The sequence below is a fragment of the Salminus brasiliensis genome, chromosome 17 (genome assembly GCF_030463535.1).
Source record: "Salminus brasiliensis chromosome 17, fSalBra1.hap2, whole genome shotgun sequence".
Classification (NCBI taxonomy): Eukaryota; Metazoa; Chordata; class Actinopteri; order Characiformes; family Bryconidae; genus Salminus; species Salminus brasiliensis.
Window position 1 is genome coordinate 25,048,446 of NC_132894.1, and position 20,505 is coordinate 25,068,950.

The 20,505-nt window shown below is 38.4% G+C and overlaps 1 protein-coding gene across 3 annotated transcripts in view; it reads left to right on the forward strand.

Moving 5' to 3' along the window:
* scube2 (signal peptide, CUB domain, EGF-like 2) overlaps window positions 1–20,505 on the forward strand; it is a 31,790-nt gene that overhangs the window by 2,896 nt on the left and 8,389 nt on the right. The window contains exons 5-16 of one of the 3 annotated variants that reach the window (XM_072659840.1): window positions 1,912–2,037; window positions 3,036–3,152; window positions 5,224–5,313; window positions 7,858–7,974; window positions 8,079–8,201; window positions 8,586–8,702; window positions 10,484–10,606; window positions 10,960–11,076; window positions 11,985–12,059; window positions 12,726–12,848; window positions 14,593–14,739; window positions 15,262–15,468. In XM_072659840.1, coding sequence (XP_072515941.1) covers window positions 1,912–2,037; window positions 3,036–3,152; window positions 5,224–5,313; window positions 7,858–7,974; window positions 8,079–8,201; window positions 8,586–8,702; window positions 10,484–10,606; window positions 10,960–11,076; window positions 11,985–12,059; window positions 12,726–12,848; window positions 14,593–14,739; window positions 15,262–15,468 — 1,482 coding nt within the window. The remainder of the gene's footprint in view (window positions 1–1,911; window positions 2,038–3,035; window positions 3,153–5,223; window positions 5,314–7,857; window positions 7,975–8,078; window positions 8,202–8,585; window positions 8,703–10,483; window positions 10,607–10,959; window positions 11,077–11,984; window positions 12,060–12,725; window positions 12,849–14,592; window positions 14,740–15,261; window positions 15,469–20,505) is intronic. The other 2 variants (XM_072659841.1, XM_072659842.1) reach the window with 2 other exon arrangements.

Sequence of the window (20,505 nt, forward strand, 5' to 3'; positions counted from 1 at the left end):
GTGATATACTAAGCCTTTATGTAGCGCATTACACTACATCAGCCATTCCTGATCAGAAAATTTATGCAAATGTACAGTGTTATGAACTTTAATATATGCTAATGTAACAAGAGTTTGTTCCAAGTAATTTTACCATGACACTTCAATGTAAACTGCATGTAGCATTTCAAATGAGTTAAATAAATACATGAGTTAAATAAATAAATAAAACAAAAATAGGGTTTCAAGGTTGTGGCATGACAGTGGTGATATAAGACACATTGTTGAACATCGGTCCAATACCATTAGCGTACAATGGATGGAGAGACTGAAGGCTCTGGGAAAGAAAAGAACGCCTCAGGAGAGTTGTGTGTTTTTGTGTATTGGGCTGTTTGCTAAGGTGTCACTGGGCCGTGTCAGGGGTAAGGTCGAAAGAGAAACCAGGCCAATTCGTAAATGTCTGCACATAAGGCCTGGTGATTGACAGCAGAATGGGGGGGTGACAGCTTTTAAGTCAGGCTCCCTCTCTGGGTCATTATCCACAGCAGACCAGCTCCAAAGGGCTCATGCTGTGGGAAAGGGAGTCCCACGTTCCGCGAAACAAAACAAGTTAATAACTGCAACACTCAGCCCATTGGGGCCTGGCTCTTAGATGAGAATAAAGCACCTTTTTATGTGTCTGTAGCTTCTCAGCCGCAAGTATTGTTGCCCCCTCTTCCTCCCACTCACACCCCCTCCTGCCTCTCTGTAAAACGAACTGAAGTTTGCAAGGCTTTCCACCCCATTGGGTTTCTCTGGGCAAACTTGCTAAATCCTATTAACACGTCCACTGAAGGTTAGTGTGAATAGGGGAAGCTGACCCGTTACACTCGCATGGAGGGGTGCTATTGACGACAGGTCAGAGTGCATGGGATTAAATGGCATTGGATTTGAAAAGAGTTATACACAGGTGTGTATAGGGACAGATGGATCAGGGTATAAGTGTGTGGGTATGTGTATGTGTATGTGTATGTGTGTGTGTGTGTGTTTGTGTGTGCGCGTGCTCTTAGTAAATAGTTATGTAATGTAGTGATGTAGTGATGTAGTGTTAATCTGGCTAGCACTTAAGTTACACTTGCACTTGAACACAGTGTAAAAGTATATGTGCATATGACTGATTTTATTCTATAAAAACAAGCTATTCTTTGGCCTGGCTTGTTTTGTCACACTTTAGCCTCATTATTCCAAACACTCGTTAAGTCACATGGAGCTGCTCAGCAATATTATGTTATGTATAAAGCAAAATATAAAATGTAGCAATTGCCATAAAACTGTAAATGAATCTTAATAATAGTTGAGTAGTTATTTTTATTTAACTTAGAAATACAACATTTTTAAAGATTTTTAATACTGAAATTCAAGTATAAACCTAGATGTATTAGTGAGTACATCTTCATCCTACTGGTATAGATTTCCTCTTTTTCTGTAATGCATACAAAAACCATTTAAGTGCTTACAGCTCCCTGTTATGGAGATTGTTCAGACTGATAAACACAGCTTTCTGGCAACCTATATACAACGTTTACTTATTGTTCCCAGAGAAATTCAAAGACATATTTCAATGTATACATTTTTGAATGTGTAATTGATTTTAATTAGTTATTGAGACATCACTAGTAGCTAAATTAAAAAAAGCCAGTTGACAACGACATATACTTTTCCACCATGCTAATAATAACTCTAGTACAAGCTAACACGTTTACATCCTGAGCTTTTAGATGTGCATCCAGAATACGTTCTGTAAAGCTTGCCCGATCTCACAACTGTTGCATAGGCATAGGTCAAGCGATGTGGCTAGAGCATAGGTTATAGTGTAGGTCAACTGCATTGATGTTCCAACACTCTGACTACATTACCCATAATGTTTCAACTAACAATTTTTCTTTCTTGTAGAAGGCATGAGCTGCATGAACAAAGAGCATGGCTGTGCTCACATCTGCAGAGAGACGCCCAAGGGTGGAGTGTCCTGCGAGTGCCGCCCGGGGTTCGAGCTTGCCAAGAACCAGCGCGGCTGCATCTGTATGTATCAAGGGTCTTCATTCTGGTCCTAAAGTATCACTGTCCTGCACATTTTAATCTGAGCTACATTTTCTATATATTATCTGTTAATATGAATAGTTAAGCAAGAAAAAGACGACCTGATTTCTAAAAGGCTGTTAAAGAGGACACACTTCTCTAAAATGTTTTATTTGTATGTCAGTTTCAAAATAGCAAAAAAATGTCAACAAAAGTTAAGGCATCCTGCATGGTCAGTACTTTGAGTTTTTCAAAGGGGACTGTAAGGTCAGTTGGGAAGGTGTTCTTTTCATAAAATTCTGCACTTGCTCTTTGCAGCAAAAAAGTTTTAACAGAACTGATTTCCAAAATGCATCAGGCTCGTTTAAAAATTCCTTTGAAAACTTCAGATGCTGAAATTTGTGGTGAGGATACAGGAAATTGTTGAAAAGAATGGTTCACATTTAACAGGAACTTATTTGGATATAAGTTGGTGGTAATTAGTTAGGCTTACTTATTTACATAAAATGTATTTTAAGGTTCATTTACTCAGTTCCACTAAAGCAATTCATATTAAATTATATGATTTATTGGCATTTTATTTTTAATAAAATAATTATGACTATTCAATTCAAAGATGTACCAATATGTGGTTACTGATCACAAATATAATTTTTTATAGAGAGATATAAATACAGTAAATGTAATAAAATGCAAGAAAATATAAAGATGGCTGAACAGCAAAATTCCATTGCATTAAAAGTATTACAGAGGTTTTGATACAGTACTTCATATTTAATATGGTTATCATTTTTGTGCAAGAGTACTTTTAGTAGAGTCTTTATTTTAGTCATTACTGTACTGTACTGATGCTTGAGTATGGGTTTAGTTACCATCTGGTTAGAGCAGAGGATGCTTTGTGACCAGCTTAGGAGCCACTGTACCAACCTGCTGCTGAGCTGAGAAATGCTGTTACGGCCCAGACAGGTTGATCTGACTATGCTGATGTGCTTGTTGCCTAGTGACCTGTATCCATGGCAATGGAGGGTGCCAACACATCTGTGAAGACACAGAGCAAGGGCCGGTGTGCAGGTGTCACAGCAGATACACGCTGCAGGCTGATGGACGCTCCTGTAAAGGTAAGGAATATTTGAGCATCACTTGTATTATTTCTACCTGGCCCTTATTGTCACCCAATCCTCGTTTTAAGGAACCACAAAAAAGGGATTTAAAACTTACTAAATTGACTAGTATCATTTCTCGCAGTGCCAGAAATTTACACACTGTATTATTTTAGTGCTTTAGCATTGTAATTTTTTCCTTTTTTGATGCAGTTTTCACCAGCACAAGTAATTGCATGTAATCTTCAAGGGCCCTATACTAAATTTTTTTCTATGATGTCCACTTATGATCTTGCATACCAAAAGCAGTTACTTTTTAAGTTGTCTTTTCCCAATCTTTCGGTACTTTACAGTTAACACTATAAAGTCTATTCAGTTTCTTGATTTTTGCATATTGTCTTAACCATCCTCTTTAAAGGCACTTGCATACTTACGTGTTTATATCAAAACAGTCAGAACAATCTCAGTTCTCACTGTAATGAGATCCCATGTGACCTAGAGCACTGTGCAAAGAGACAATCTGGCTTTAAACCTGAACAATTAAAGTTCAATTTTAGACATTTTTTTTATATCGTATTTCTTGTGAAAACATACCTTTACTTGTGTGGGCAAATTGTTGTGATGCTTGAAATGGGTTTACCAGAGTCTTTGCCTCACAAAAGTAGTGTATGAATAAGTAGTGTAATGAATAAAATAGTATATAAATGGCCAGTGGGAGAAAATGAGTTTCCATTGGTCAGTTTCACAAAAAAAACATAGATGGACAAACAAATCCACCCGTTACAGATGACAGGCATCCACCAGCTAGACATGGCAAGAGGCCCGTCTTGACCCGTCTTTACAGCCTAGTAACTCCGGATGTGAGTCAACACAGTTCAACACAGGCTGTTTTTGAAGCTTAGCTTAAAGAGATGAACTGAGAAGTAAACAGCACATATTGAGACAATGTTACTGCATTAAAAAAGGGAGGATGTTTTGTTTTTCCATGATATGGGCCCTTTAATGCTGTCAGATGTTATCATTGTGGACGGATGTGCATCTGGCTGTCTTGGTGCAGTTACATGTCTCTTTTTCTCCTTCTCAATACTCCTGATCTTAAGAAACACGCTTATTTGTTTTACCTTTTTTGCCCCCAACCCCTCCTGCACCGTCTTCTGGCAAGTTGCTTGCAGCTGATATATAATTCTTCCATTTCCAAACAGAGCAGGTGATAGGGATTTTGTGTGCACACATAAACACACACATACACCCTACCCCCACATAGACTCTCAGATCAGATAGTGAGGAGCAACAGCTGGAGCCTGCAGGCTGTGTCTACTCACCACAAGCGAGTGTGTGTGGGGTCTGCGTTTATCATGGCCTCGTCTTTCCCTCCGTCCTACCAGCATTGTCCTCTTTTTCGCTCTCTCCTCGCTATCTTCCTCACACATACAACGAGAAGATCAGGATTTAAGTATAAACACTGGGATGGCCATCAGGGAGGTCCACTGTGGCGGTTGCCACATATTATATTTGAATAGTTGGAGGTGAATTTATCTGTCCGGCCTGTTGAGCACAGATCAGTTTAGGTGATGACATGCAGTGTGATCATGGTGACATAAACAAGCCACAAGCCTTCTTATGGCGATGGTGAATAATTCTACTGAAAACATCTTGGAAAATTGAGAACATGTCTGTACACATAATATAGACATATTACTCAGTTGGTATAATGTATGTAGTTACATTCAGGTGTAGAGTATGTTTATAAGAGTTTGTGATCCATGATTAATCGTCCAATGTCAGTACCTGAACTTACTAATGTTTTTGTGGCTGAATGCAATCAAATCTAATAGTCCAAAGTCTAATGTAAAGTAGTCCCAAATGAGTAAAGGCGGTTACCACAGAGAACAGGAGATAACCTCTTTTATAGATGCCTTTGATTTTGGACGAGCATGTGTCTACAAACCTTTGGACAAAGTTAAGACGTGTCTCACATTTCTTACTCGTCAGTTATGGTCTTTAATTATGGCATTTCATTTTGATCATAACATGCATTTGGACTGCTTCGTCTCAACCATTCTAATGATCTGTTCTCTTTCCATTTCAGAAAAAGATGATGCAGCCACCACTGTGTATGACCACAATGCCACTTCCCTCGCTGAGGTGGACAAACGTGTCAAGCGGCGTCTACTAATGGGTAAAAACATCTGTAAATAAGCCATAGATCATGGCTCACCAAGGAATGGTTTACCTTTGGATTAAAGGGAACACTTTCACATTCTTCTTTATGTTTTTATACCCCACTTTGGGATGCTTATTGTAGCTATTACACAGGATTAGGGCAATGTAAAACATAAACAAAAATGCAACAGCGTTCCCTTTAATCCAAATGTAAACTATTAGCCGTTTCAGTAGCAACCGAAAAACTAGAGCCAAATCGAGCGTCTTGTGTAAATAGAGAGGAGTATTTCCTGGCCATGCTGGGCATTCCTCAGGCTTTGAAGCAAACTGTGAAATGGTTGAGAATCCACGCTTTCTCGCCTCAGATCCTGCTCTGTAAAATCTGCCTTGGTGATAGCGTGGTACATTTCACATGTTTTGCTGTTTGGAATGAGAAGGAGGAGACCTACTGTATTTCAGTGCCTGTTGGTCTGTCATCTCTTTGTCTGCTTAGAGTTATCAACTTAACAGTGTTTCTGTCTAGACTTTGCATTGACATCTCAGAATTGCATTGATATCTTAGAATCCATTGATGGATGGGGTAGAGAGTGGCTGATAAATTGTGTAGCAATAGATGGGATACAGTCAGTAACTGTAAATCTACAAAGTGTACATCTATGCCAGATGAAGCTGATAAAACATTTTTACTGGGTTAGACAAGCGATCATATTACACAAGTCTTGCACAATTTTCTTTTTCATTTAGAATTTTATTTTCATTTTCAGTTTAGTGTGGGGTCACTAGTGCATCTAACAAATTGTGAATATCATGAAAATGTTTGTTGAAATATATTTGTAACAATTATTGGAATATTTCAGTTCAGGTTTGAGTAAATCCAAATATTTCTCGGTCTAGTTCAGCACACGCAACCACAAGGTCATCGACACCCTTGACATAAAGGGTAAGCCACAGAAGAAAGTCATTGCAAAAAAAAGTCTTGCTGTTTGCAAGGTTTTATTTCAAAGCATATAAATGGAAAGTTGAGAAGGAGAAAAGATGCACAAGCAACAGGGGTAACGGCAGCCTTGAGAGGATTGTCAAGAAAAGTTAATTCATGAACCTGCACTGAAGCTGGTGTCTGTGCATCAAAAGCTACCACACACAGACAGCTCCGGGAAAAAAAAGTCCTCAGAATTTTGTTCAGAAACGACATTTTGCATTTCATTTGAAGATTGAGGTCATAGAGTCTAGAAGAAGAGTGGAGAGGCATGGAATCCAAAGAGTCTGAAATCCAGTGTGAGGTTTCCCTGTTCTGTAATGGTTTGGTCCAAAGGTCAAGCTTTTATGGAGATACCAATTTCCTTTTCCAGCGGGACTTAGCACCTACCCACAGTGCCGCTACTACTACCAAATTATTTGCTGACCAGGATATTACTGTGTGTGACTGGCCAGCAAAGTCTCTATGCAATTTTGTCAAGAGGAAGATGAGAAACACCCGAATTAGCAGTATAGGTGAGCTGAAGGCAACTACTAACCTGGGCTTCAGTAACATCTCAGCAGTGCCACAGGCTGATGCCACACTAAAACTGTGGTAAAGGAGCCCCAACCAAGTATTGAGTGTACAAATAAACATTCTTATCAGAAGGTTGGGCATTTTTGTACTGTTCATCCTTTTCTGTTTGATCTCATGAAATATTCTAATAATTTAATTTCTCATTAACATGAGCTATAAGCCATGCTGTTAGTAAAAACAAAAAAGACTTGTAATGAAAACATGTAATGAATATAAAAAGGATGGCAGTGAAAATGATTTAATTATGAACTGAATCTTTTACAAAATTATTTTTTAAACTGCACTAGTCTATTAATAGTGTAAGTTGTGTTTTTGAGTTTACTACTAAATGGTTTTTTTTTTTGGTTTTTAGTAGTGTGTTAACTATAGGGACATGGGGATTTCTAAGTGGAACTTTTATATGTGTAAGTGTTGTGGTGCTAAATTACTGGAATTGCAAACTAAACTTTTGCTATGTACAATTGAGGTGTTGATTTAGTTTTTAATTTATTCAGAGGTTTCATTTGAGATAATAATCCTATAAAGGTTCTAGAAGTATGGCAGAAGTATGCTAGTAGTTTTCACTAGTAACCATTTCGGAACATCAGCATCATCATCTTTAAGACCAGTTATCTAAAAATTTAATGTTGCAATAACTGGATAATAATATACATGCCCAAATGTAATCATTTGATGATCATGGATGTCATGACTGTGTCGAAAAACATATCCTGAAGCCAGTGCAAACAGTCCAAAATCTAAAGATTACCATCATGCTAAGACAGCCACAAACAGAAATCAGTGCAAATGCACAGACATCGATAGAGTCAAAAATCCTTCTGATGTTAGTGGGACAAATTTCATGTGTATGGTAAACAAACCATCTAACATACATCAGAAGAATGAGGAGACACATAAAAATATTTTACGAAATGAGTTTACAAATATGTAATTGAGACTCGAAAGCACTGTTTTTTTTTCATTATTATTATTTTGGGCTAATAAGATTCTGTTTTTTCATTTTTCCAGAGACTTGTGCTGTAAACAATGGTGGCTGTGACAGCACATGCAAGGATACATCCACCGGCGTCCGCTGCAGCTGTCCAGTGGGCTTCACACTCCAACCGGATGGCAAAACCTGCAAAGGTCTGAATCGCTGCCTGTCCTGCTCTGCTGCCTCAAATACAGAAAACTTCTCTATGCTACTAGACTGTTCTTCATGGCTGAAGTGATGTTGTGTGTTTTTCTAGACATAGATGAGTGTGAATTTCACAACGGAGGCTGTGACCATTTCTGCCGGAACACCGTCGGCAGCTTCGAGTGTAGCTGCCGCAAGGGCTTCAAGCTGCTGACGGACGAACGCTCGTGCCAAGGTGCGCTTCTCCTTCAGCCACTGTTTCGGCACAACACAGGGGAATGGAGTGGGGGCTGGTGTGTGTAGTAGTGTTGGGAGATAAGACAGGGTGGGAGTCTCTTGAAGGGTGCCAGTATCGACTTGCAGGATTCCTTTGAAGATCCTTAACACAGGCTAGCATAAAAGCTCTAAGAATACATTTTGGTAAAGCATACAGACTCCACACCCTCCACGGTACAAACCCTCAGAGGAATGCACCTCTCCCTGTTATTATTAACCAAGGCTTGGATTGTTTCTTTCATATTCAATATTTGATGTTAGAAACCAAAATGAGTCTATGTTGACTTGACAGCTGGGTATAATTACATCGTGCTGTATGTATATATTTCTTGCTTAATTACAGATATCGACGAGTGCTTCTTTGAGAGGACATGTGACCATACTTGCGTGAACTCCCCTGGGAGCTTTGAGTGTGTATGCAACAAGGGCTACACACTCTATGGGCTTGCGCATTGTGGAGGTAGGACTAGCTGGCACGTTCTGTATGATTGCATGTTTATATCCCCTTGCTTTAATGCTATGCTTAGCAATTTGAAAGATAATAAGGGAGCAGCTTAAGTGCTGAATTTTTGAAAACCCTGAATGTATTAGAGAGAAGGTGGTATGATGCTATGCATTGAACGCAGAAGAACACATGGTATTAGGTCACACATTGACATTCAAAAAGAACTGCTTAGGTGCACATGTCATGCAGCAGTATTTAGCAGCTGTTTGGATCTGTGTGAAAGAATGTATCTCTTCATTCATGAAATTTTTATTTGATTTTATATGCCAGCAAGAGAATCCACACTGCTTATCAAGTGATGGGGTAGGCTGAATAGTAAAGAAGTTCAGGTTATGTCATTGCTAACACAATTACTAGAATGGGACTGTGTAGGGAAACGTGAGCAACTTTCATACATTTAAATATACCCGATATTTAGTTCTCCAAGTAATGAATGTTTTAAAATTCTGATCACCAGTGAGAGACAATGGGTTGCAGTCCCAATTAGGGATGTGCAATTAATATAAAATTATTATTTGCTGTCCCATGTTGATTACTTAAATTTTTTTATTATATTAATACTTTCCCCACGCCGTGTTCCCAAATACTGTTCATATTCTGTTAAAAACATACTACCGTGTTTGTGTAGTCATGTGATTTCACCCTGTCTGGTCACTGACATGGAAGCAACATGGAGGAGAAGTCAAACAAAAATCAGACAAAAAATAAAAAGACTGAAGAATTCCATTTGAGTTATTTGCTGTACATCAGTAATTATTTAAAAAATGACATTTGAACAATCATTTTTGACTGTCAGTAAACATAGTTTTGTCTTAATCAATTAATGTACATGATTTTTGTCATTGTATGTGAATCAGATGAATGTCATACAAACAGTTTGGTTTATGGTGGGTTTGCTGAGATACCTACAGTCTACAGATATGACACAATGGTTTTCAACAGCTGACCCATCCGTTCCCTCTGGAGTCAACGGAGCGGCACATCAAATGCATTTCCTGACTGTTTAGAGCCCTTTTTTTCTATTGCTTGATTGTACTTGACTCACATCCAGAGTTATGAGGCGGTGAAGACAGGTCAGCATACCTGTGTCTGCCTTTTGCCCAGTCTAACTGGTGGATTTGTGTCTTTCATCTGCTTCTCATCTGTAATTGCTGGATATCTGCGCCCATCTATGTTTTGTGTTCAACATATCTCCTTTCTCTCGCTGTGTCTAACTGGTGGATTGTGTAATTGGTGGATTTGTGTGTCATCATATGGTGAAACTGTCCAGTGGACACTTGGAATCTCCTGCCTCTCGCCAGTCATATACTTATTTTTTACATTCCACTACTTTTGTAAAACTAAGACTCTGGTAAACCCATTTCAAGCATCTGAATAATTTGTCCACATCCGTAAAGTATGATTTTACAAGAAATATTAAAATTTTCTAAAATCTTTCTAAAAATTCAAAACAGGGTTTTTCAGTTTTAGGGTCAGAGTATCTGTTCACACAGTGCTAGGTTTAGGTCACGTGGGGTCTCATTATAGAGAGATCTGAGATGCCAGAGGGTTAAAATAGTAGTTGTAAGTGGACAAAAACACATTACCTTACATATATTTTGCACTAAAATCTCACTAAAAATTAGATTTTGTTTGTCTGACCTAGCAACAGTTGCTATGAAAAACAAGAGAGGAGCATGGACAGCTCAAGTCTGTGGTTTTATAAAACTTCAGTGTTTTTGGCTTTCTGTTTTCAGACATTAATGAATGCAGCGTGAACAACGGAGGGTGTGGGCACACATGTGAAAACACCATGGGGGGCTTTCAGTGTCACTGCCACACTGGCTACAGACTGCACTGGAACAAAAAGGACTGTGTTGGTAAGGTGTCAGCAGGCTTTGGTGTGTGTTATCTAGTTGTTCTTCCCCCTTTGGGGTCTATGCGTTTGATCAGGCAGCAATTACCTTCAAACATGGCTTAATTTTCCATTGCTGGGAGCGAAAAACAGGAGATACTTTTCTCATTAGTTACTTATCTCTCATAAGTTTCTCATTTGTCTCTGTCTTTCTTGTTCTTCCTCTGTCTGTGCTGACAGACATCTCAAACAACCAACTTTAATTGTTTTCTCTGTTTATTATATAAAAAGTTATTTGGTTGCTGCTCACTTCATACTCTGTCCTTGGTCAATTTGTGTGTCTTTATCTATGAGTTTGCTGTAATCTTGTATATCCAGAAGCAGATGGTTTTTCAGCAGTGGCAGCCCCGGCCAAACCCACCCTGAACTGCAGCAAGCACGGAGGGGCTGAGCACTGCTACCTCACCTGCCAGTCCCAAGTAAACATTAGCAGTGGTATGTGCTATAGCTCTTGGGTTCTGCACCTTTACACCAGTCACTTGGGTCTGCCTAATAGTAATAATAATTTTATAGCACCATGCCCATTAAAATTAAGAATGCATGATAATATCAGAATGATATAAATTGACAGATAGCTGAAAAACATCAACATCAGACAAATTATTAGATTTTATGATGTGGTATGGGTATGTATATCTCCATAATGCTTATATAATTAGTTGTAGTCACATTTTCTAAATGTGTATCAATGTTTCTGTAACAGCATCTGCAGATATTCAATGCTGACCCAGAATTCCCATATCAGTGCATCCCAAATTAAAATATAGCTCAGAGTGCTTTACAAACAAGTAACAAATTCCTGAGAAGTTATGATAAATTATCATAATAATGCATTTTGTTTATAGAACAACTTCATACATCTATTATAATTGCGAGATTATGGGTTATGGTGCAAGTGCTGAATGTCTTAAACACTGAATGCATTTAATATAAGAAAAAAACATAAGCAAGCACAACAGAAAATAAATCATAAAAAATCACAATAATGTGTAAACCAATTATTCTACACAATTAACTGATAGAGTTATGCTTACTGATACCTGTCTGTGATGACCTTGTGCTGTTGCCTGAGAAAAAAGTTTAAATGCTCTGTTCTAATCAGCTTCCACAGGTTCTGTAAATTAATGCTGATACTTAACCCATTAAGAATGACCCAGCACTCTGAAAATTACCCAACAAAATGACCCAAAAGGCTCAGTGTAGCATTTGGCTAGAAAAAAACAAACCAGCAAAAAATACTGAAATATAAGAAATACTTGAAATGAAATAATGAAATAATGAAAAATGAAATAATAAAAGAAAATGAATGAACACTGCGGCCATATTGTATATTGTCTATATAGGGGCAGAGGATTCCTATACAGTGACCTGTGGTTTGCCCTTATCAGGCATGGCTGACAGTAGCTCTCCTTGCGTAGGTAAGTACACACATGCCTTTTTTGTTTCTCTCCAGTATGAGAGTGCCTTTGTCTTAAAAAGGGCAGAGCAGAAGATATCCCAGCATTGATTTAATACAGATTTACACTACACTACACATAATAATAGATCCACATTGTACTGGAAAAAGGGTTTAATAGAATATATAGAATATAATTGGAAGCTCCTTTTAAGCAGACAAATAACAATTTAAGCATTCAGATAGTTCTTTGAGTTGTAATGGTTCTGCATAGAACTCATGCCTTATTGAAATAATTGATCCATTGGATACTTGATTTAGTTATAACTTAAGCAACTGAATCTAACTGAACTAAACGATTATACTGTAGATGTATTTTTAATGTTGTTTCATTCAGTATTTCACATGGTTTTTGAAACAAGAAGATATTTATACTTAATTAATATTAATATTAATACTATACTATAATGGTCTAATTCTTTATTGCCTTGTTTTCTGCCACTTTATTCATGTTTCTGGACATATGTTTTCCATTTTAGCTGCGAACTGGCTAAAGTGCTAAAATGTATGTGACACAAAGAGAAAACTGTGATTCCTGGACTTGACATAAATCCACAGAGGTGGAAAATGAAGTGAAGAAGTGGTTTTCTTGTAATGTCATTAAAACTTTTTTTTTCCTTTCCTCCAGGATCAGACACGTCCTGTGCACACAGGATCAAAACAGTAGCCACCTTTAAATCAGGCCCAGGGAAGTGCGGTCTGAAACGGAGCCAGGACAAGTTCACTGAAAGCTTCAATGCAGCTCTGACAGGTAAACTCTAGGCACCACATTGAAGTGACATACCTACAAGGCCGCTATTCAAACAATATGTGTTTACTGTGCTGTGGTCATAATAAACCATGTTTCATGCCTGGGCAAGTATAATCAAAGATGGAGCCAAATGTGTGACTTGGCTGTGTTGAATATTTTAAGTGACCTGGGTCTGCACCTCTGGTTCAGAAAGAGCTCAGTGAAGTTAGCCCAAGCCTAGCCATCAGTGTCTGGGACATATAATCACTGACAGATTCAGTGGCTGAAAAAGGTCACATTCCTCCAGTGTTCTTCTACATAATTGGGTGTGATAGTGTAAAAGCATGTTATGTTAATTATTTACAGAGAAAAAGATGAAAAGAAACAATGAGGTGCTCTCACAGGGGTCCAGAAATAAAAGAACATATAATAGCACACATCAACTGACTCATGTATTAATGCACCACATGCAATCAACCAATTGATCAATGAACTTTAATTTATTACATTGAGGGTCCTCATTTGCAGTGCAAAGCTCTCTGACTTATAAGTTGCATGTTAAGCCAGGGTTGCGCAGGGTTACCCAATTCTTTGGCTGGCTGAGTCTGTGCTGGTTGGCTGTCATCTGACGATTTTAAATCAACTGGAGTCAGCAGTTAAAGAGAGAATTGAGTATTGTGTGAGGGGAGACTCCCATTTTTGGCCTTTTAACCATCCAATCCAATAAGCAGTCTTAATTTTTTTTATTTTAATTTTACATTCCACCTTAAATGAAGCAGCAGCTACATCCTGGCGCATACTTACATACATGTCGGATATTGTGGCACCAATTTAAACATATTTAAAATTATAAAATAAAATAAAAATAAAATTAAGAAGCCAACATATGCCTAACATGCGCATAGGCTACTCACCTTCAACTCCCTCTGCAGTCTGTACAGATCATGCTAACTGCCTTCCTACCCGTAACAGCTGTTTGATTTTTCTTTGGTTTTGGATCAGAGGAAATTGTGGTGCAGCTCTGCCTCTCCTAGGTAGTGTGACTCTGCGTGTTTAGGTAGCGCAAGGTAAGCTAGTTGTGGAGTGTGTTCCTTTCAGCAGCAGGTTAAAGTCGTGTAGTGTATGATCTTATCTAGTGTAAATGGACATGGTCATTCTGCATAAAAATCAGCAAAACTCAATGGGAGTTTAAGTAGTATAAACTACTACTACTATAAAAGTCGGGTAGTGTATGCAAGACTTAAGCAAATTGAATATTAATAAACACTGGTTACCATTGGTGTTTTTCATAGTATTATATTTTATCACTATTTATTACTGTTTTAATGTTCTGGTGATTTCTCAAGCTCCATTTGTAATATTTGTGCAGTTTTATGTACCAAAAATAGTCATAATTCATTTTTAAATGACCATTTACTTCACTTTATCTCTTAAAAATTAAACAGACTCTTTTTGACGCTGTGCCTCAAAGACGCATATTAGATAAATAACCTCTGTTCTGGCTGTCCTGTATTGTGCCTCATTCAAAAAGCATTCAGACATTTTGGGCAAATCTTCTGGCCAAAATAAAACTGTCGGGATATTTTCAAAAGAAAATATCAAATTTCTATGAAATGCATACCCATTTGTACCAACAGCACTTCTAGCTCTAATGTAGTGGTAACGTAATTAAATGTAAATCACAGGTCAGCAGATCATTACCTAACTTGTTGAATGCCATACTGATGACATCATGTTTTCCTGATAAATCAGTATCTGCCCACAGAGAACGTGCAGTTCAGTTTTGTGAGGCTGCATTGCAGCTCCTCGGGCCGTCGGCTGCGGAATCGGCACGGGCGGAAGGCAGGCGAGGACGAGGGCTCGTCCATCACGGCCCAGTTTGAGCTGGATGTGAACCTAGAGGAGGTAACAGGTTGGTTTCGCTGCAGCACCTGCATGTGCTCACGCCTCTGTTAAACCTGGCCCTCTGCTTCTCACTGCTTGCATTTCGTTGCTGTCATATGAAAACCTTAAAATTGTTGCCATTAAAATTCCATTTTATTACACCAGTTTCCCTTTACATTGTGAGGACATTTCACAACAAATGGACTAATACAAAGGGTCTAAATTCTTAAAGCTTCAAATCATATTTCATCATTGTGCGAGTTAAGAATGTTTTCTTTCCTTCCCTTATTTTAGGATTCAGAAAGTTTTCTTGTGACAGCGATGGTTTGTACTGAATTATGCTTGGTTTGCTGCTTTGTTACTAAAAATAAACCAACTAGTTAAAGTATCTCCTGTTTTAGAGACTGAAATGTGCTGTTGGTGTGAATCGAGTTAGCTTCTTTTATATAGTTTACTGGAGCATGTGTGTGGGGATGTGCTCTACGGAGTGTGTGTATGTTGCTTAGTTGTGTTGCCATTGCGAACGTTTGGTATTGAGTGTCTCTCTCAGCAGAGGGCTGTGACCTGGCATGTGTACGGCGCCTTTCTGAGAAGCGCCTGAGGAAGACCATCCGGACTCTTCGCAAATCCATAAACAGGGAGCAGTTTCGCTTGCACTTCGCGGGCTCGGAGTATAAACTTGCTAAGAAATTGGCTCGGACTGCGGACACACCTGAACACTGCAGCACTGGACAAGTGCTGGTTGACAAAAAGTGTGGTGAGTGACCCCATTCTGTACTTAATTTTAAAGTATACAAAGGATATACAAATCAAATACAAAAAAAGTAAAAATACACTATAATAAGTATAGAATATAGACACATTAACTTACACTATACATACACTATTGCACTGTTTAAAATGTACAGGTTTAATATGAAATCTGTGAAATGTTTACATTACTTATTTACATATAGACATTTGATAAAATGTGAATTCACATGTAATGTGTAGGGTGTAGTCTTTGGCGGGTGCAGTGTGACTGAGCCAAAGACCCCACTGCAGTAGACTTCTTTGTAAATAAGCCCCCAAAACCAAAAAATAGTCGCATGCAGCATTTCTTTTTCTCTAATTCTATTCATTATTGCCTCAGTGATTTTCCCAGTCCTGGCATTAAAGGATTACCAATGTCTTGAGATGTCTGACCATTTTAGCCCAGTCTTCCACAAATGTTGTGCCTCATGTCCAAGCCAAACACAACACTGACTCTCCCACTTTTCAGGATGAGAGTAGGGTGATTTGTTCCAAATATGCGTCAACAGACCAACAAAATCACCAGACCTCTATATGAGTTCTCAATTTGCAACAGCAGGGGAAAAGCTGAAATAGGCTCACACAAACCCTAGCTGAAATTGGCACCTTGTTAGTGGAATAATTGACTAAAAACCACTGTGGAAATACTGTTTTTGCCTGGTGAGCTAGTGAGTTATCTAGCTGGTGAGTTATCTTAAAGCATTAGTTTGGTGAAAAATAAAGTGTTTATTATTTTTTTTAGGACTGACACTACAAGGAGACACGCATAGTTGTATACAAAGATTTGAACACCTCTGGACAAATCTGAATGTTTTGTTGATTTTTTTTAAGTAAAAATAAGTGAAGCATGGCATGCTGACATTTTCTTGTGTGTTTTCTGTAGAAGGTGTGCACCCATCACACACTGGTTCAGGGACCTTCATATGGAATGTATAGTAACTTATAATAAGTCCTTCATATTTTGACTGAAACTCAAAGTTCATCCATTTTGGCCACAGTATTCTTGGCCATGTGCAGTGTAGAGTATTTGGAGTTAGAGAGCTGGCATGTGCAGTGTTGGGGGCTGGTTTAGGGGACTGGAGAGTGGCCCATGGGGAAGCTGTTGGCTCCTGTCTCAGTAAACTCTTCCAGCTCCAGTGCTGGCATGGCTCACATCCACCATGTACACAGTGTTCTCCACTTGGCATCATTCTCTCCTGAGCACCTCTGGAATGAACCCAAACGTTTTAGGAGCCTTGGACAGCCATTTGTGTGGATGACTCATTGTTTCTAACGCAGATAAGGCACCAGGAGAGTGATCTTTCCGGAAGGTTTGTTGGCGACAAAGCTTGAAAGCCCACTGGCCTCTTAATGATACTAGGCTGGAAAGGAGCAGTAGCTATTAAAAGTACTTCTTAGTCATTCTCATGTGTCCCTTGCTGTGTCTGTTACATTTTTGGTTCTCTGACAGAGGAAACAGAGTGCTTAACGAATTGCATTAAATCAATCTGCAAATTTTTTTGTACCCTACATGGTCAGTACTTAGTAACACCCCCTTTTTCAAATATTTATTGTTGGTTAACACTTTTTGCGCCCAGCTCATGGTCTTTTCCCCAAATTCTTGTTGGAATTCTTGCCTTCTTTTGAGGTTTACCTGCACTGATGACCCTGGAGACTACAGGACTTATACTAAAACCATCATCTTGCACCTCTTAATTTTTGTGTGATCAGAATCCTGATGTAGAAGCCATCCTCTTTTTATCTTCAACTTTTTTTTTACAGATGGTATGATGTTTGCTTCCAGAATTTGCTGTTACGTCATTGAATCCACTCTTCCCTCCACCAGCAAAATGTTGCAAAGCCCAAAGCATAATTAATCCACCCCATGCTTGGTGTTCTTTTCTTTCAATTTTGCACCCCTTGTTCTTCAAACCTATTTTTGCTTATTGCAGCCAAAAGGTTCTTTAACTTCATCAGTCCACAAGACTTTTGTGGTGAGGAAAAGTACTGAGTACTCTTTCAAGAATGTCTTATTTGGGCATGCTGCACAGTAGAAAAGTGCACCACATCTCCATAGTCTGCAAAATCTTCCTGAAGGTCTACAGGCAAAACCAAATTTTCTTAGTCTATCAGACGTCAGTTTGACCTCCGCCATTCCTGTTTATGTTTCTATTCTTAATTATACCATGAATTGAAGAAAAGGCTACTTAAAAATGCTTTGTTATCTTCTTATAGCGTTCTTCTGCATTGTGAGCGTCAGGTATTTTAAAAGCTTAGATATATATAGCTTGCCTTTCCTAACAATGATTGTCAACACACAGTAGCCCTAGAGACTTTAGTAGAAGTGATCTGAGAGCTCAGAAGCCTTGGGGTGTCAAACTTTTGTATTGTGCTCCTTTTGTTTTCACTGTAAAAACTTACAAAAAAGAAATAATACCCCAAGTTAAAATGTTGAAATGCTGTTTAGCGATCAGTGCGTCTTCTGCTCACTTAACTGTTCACAAATCTTGACTACGAGAGCCTTAAAACTTTTGTACTCCACACATTTATATATTATAGTTTTTTAGAAGGTTTAATGTACTCCCTATTTAGAGGACTTCTTGCCACTTTGTGGCTTAGTTTGCTCGACTCTTTTTTATTCTCTCTTTCTTTCTGTTGCAGCGGGGGTTGGGCTGCGTGTGTTTGATCCATTCTAGTTGCCAGTTTCCACTTGAGCCTGATAATACTGACCACTGAAGTGACTATTAACCAACTTTCATCAATCTCTTTATACAATAGCTTCAGGGTCAGTTTAGTGCATAGCCGAGATTTCTAGACATTTCAAGTTTACTGCATCACTTCAGAGTCTGTGATGCAGTTTCCACACACTCTAGATTGATTGTATCAATGGAACATTAGTTTTTGTGACGCACAACCTTAAGTGTACTATTGCTATTATCGAATAGTTTTACAAACTAAAGGAAACCTGCTGAACCATATAAACTGTATGTTTTTAATACTAGAGATTTTCCACCACAAATATTTTCAGCAGCTTGGAGAAAAGTGGCCATTTCTGTATAGTGTGGGCTATTGTCTGTGTTTGTCACACTAATGCCAGTGCACACATAAATGGTGTGTTGATGTCATGGTGCTAGTCTCACTAGTCTCACTCAGAGTACCCATAGCATCATTAGGCAGGCTGGAGGATGACGGGGCGCAGACGTACAATTTCCAAGAGGCAGCTCAAAGGAGGCTTTAACCCTCCCCTCTAAAAGGAGCTATATTTTTTCCTCCCCGTCACCACCTCCCCCACTGGCTTGCCTTACTAAGTGCTGTTTAGACTTTTCAGTTTGCCCACTCCATTGTAAATCCCAGTGGGGCTTGGAGTGGGTGAGGAAAAATCCCCACATCAGCACAGGCTCTGAGCTTCACTGAGGGAGAAAAGGGGGTTTATTAGGACTCTTGAAGGCTTACCCAAGCCCCTGGGAATGTGTGCCACCAGCTGCATTGTGAGCAGTGTTTGGAACAATTCTCTCGTTAAAAGGAAATTCAATTGATTTTTTAGATTTTTGGATAATCAAAGCAATTCAGAATGGTATGGTGTGAAATATTGCATTCTATAGAAGTGTGTGGAGAATTGGAATTGTTGTCTTGAAATGTTTAATGTCGCAAAAGCCATATAACTTGAAAGTTATTTACATCAAATGGTTATACATATCGTCGCTGTCCAATGAAGAATGTCTGTCTCCAAAATGATGACTTTATAGGAGAAGGTTGAAAATGTTCTTAACTCTGAATGGAAGTTAATGTCAAATAAGAGTTGATTCCAAGTACATTTATATTGGTCTATTCATCCAGAATTCTTTACACAGTGTACAGAGCAGCTACAGGGTACAAACAATGAAGAAAACTAAAAATAGACAGAATGGAGATACTTATTTTTCATTGGACAGCAGCAATGTGCTGTCTGATACCTGAGACATAATTTTATGTTAGTTAAGCAGTCACATTTTGTCCTGAAATGTGTTTTTTTAGTGCATTTATGGCGGAGGGTACCACCAATTTACCATTATCAACAAGACATATTAAAATCACCACCACTTAAAAAATAAAGTCATTCATTCACAGTCCAATTATTTGCATTAAACCACCCCGAATGGCTTTGTTTATATTGTTGCTGTCCAATGAAAAAGTGTATTATGGCCATTTTACATTTTCTCTATTATTTGAACCATCTAGCTGCACTGTGTAGCTGCACTGTGGGAATAAGTCTGAATAAATAGGCCAATAGAAATGCTCCAAATTACTTAGAATAAACCTTTCATTTTCATTGACTTCCATTCAAAGTTCTGAAAATTTTTGCCTTTTCTTGTAAAGTCAACATTTTGCAGATACATGTTTTTCATTGGATAACGACGATAAAAATAACAGTGCTACAAATGGTTCTTTGAGTGGTGTCATAGAAGAACCACTTTTGGTTCTATAAAGAACCATGTTTATCATAGAGATATGTGAGTTTGAATCTTTTAAAGACCCTAGAATGTTTCTCTTGATATAAAAGTTTCTTCATCAGTTTCTTTATTATTAATGGTCACATCTCTATTACAAAAATTGAGTTTTTTCTAGGGCATCACTCGAACCTTTTGTAGCACCTTTATGTTTTTTTACAGTGCAGTTGACTCTTTTTAATTTTACAAAATGAGTGGAAATTCCTTTATTCCACTGATTACTATTTGTTCAGTATCCATTACACATTCACTCTTGAGTGAAAAAAAACGTAAAACATCTTACGAACCACTAAGATTTATCTTTGAGCAATTGACTACAGCACTACAAAACCCCTACATGACGTACTTTTTCTGTAATCAGGAGAGATTATGAACACAGCAGCGGCCTCCCTAATGATGCGTGTTGATGCTACACCCTTCATTCAAAGCAACTGAAAAGCCCCAGCTACAATCCTTTCTACTTCACTTAAATCAAGAAAAGAAATAAAAGCAGCTTGTTTGGACAGCTTTTGCGCGTTTTGCTGCCCTCTCTTTCC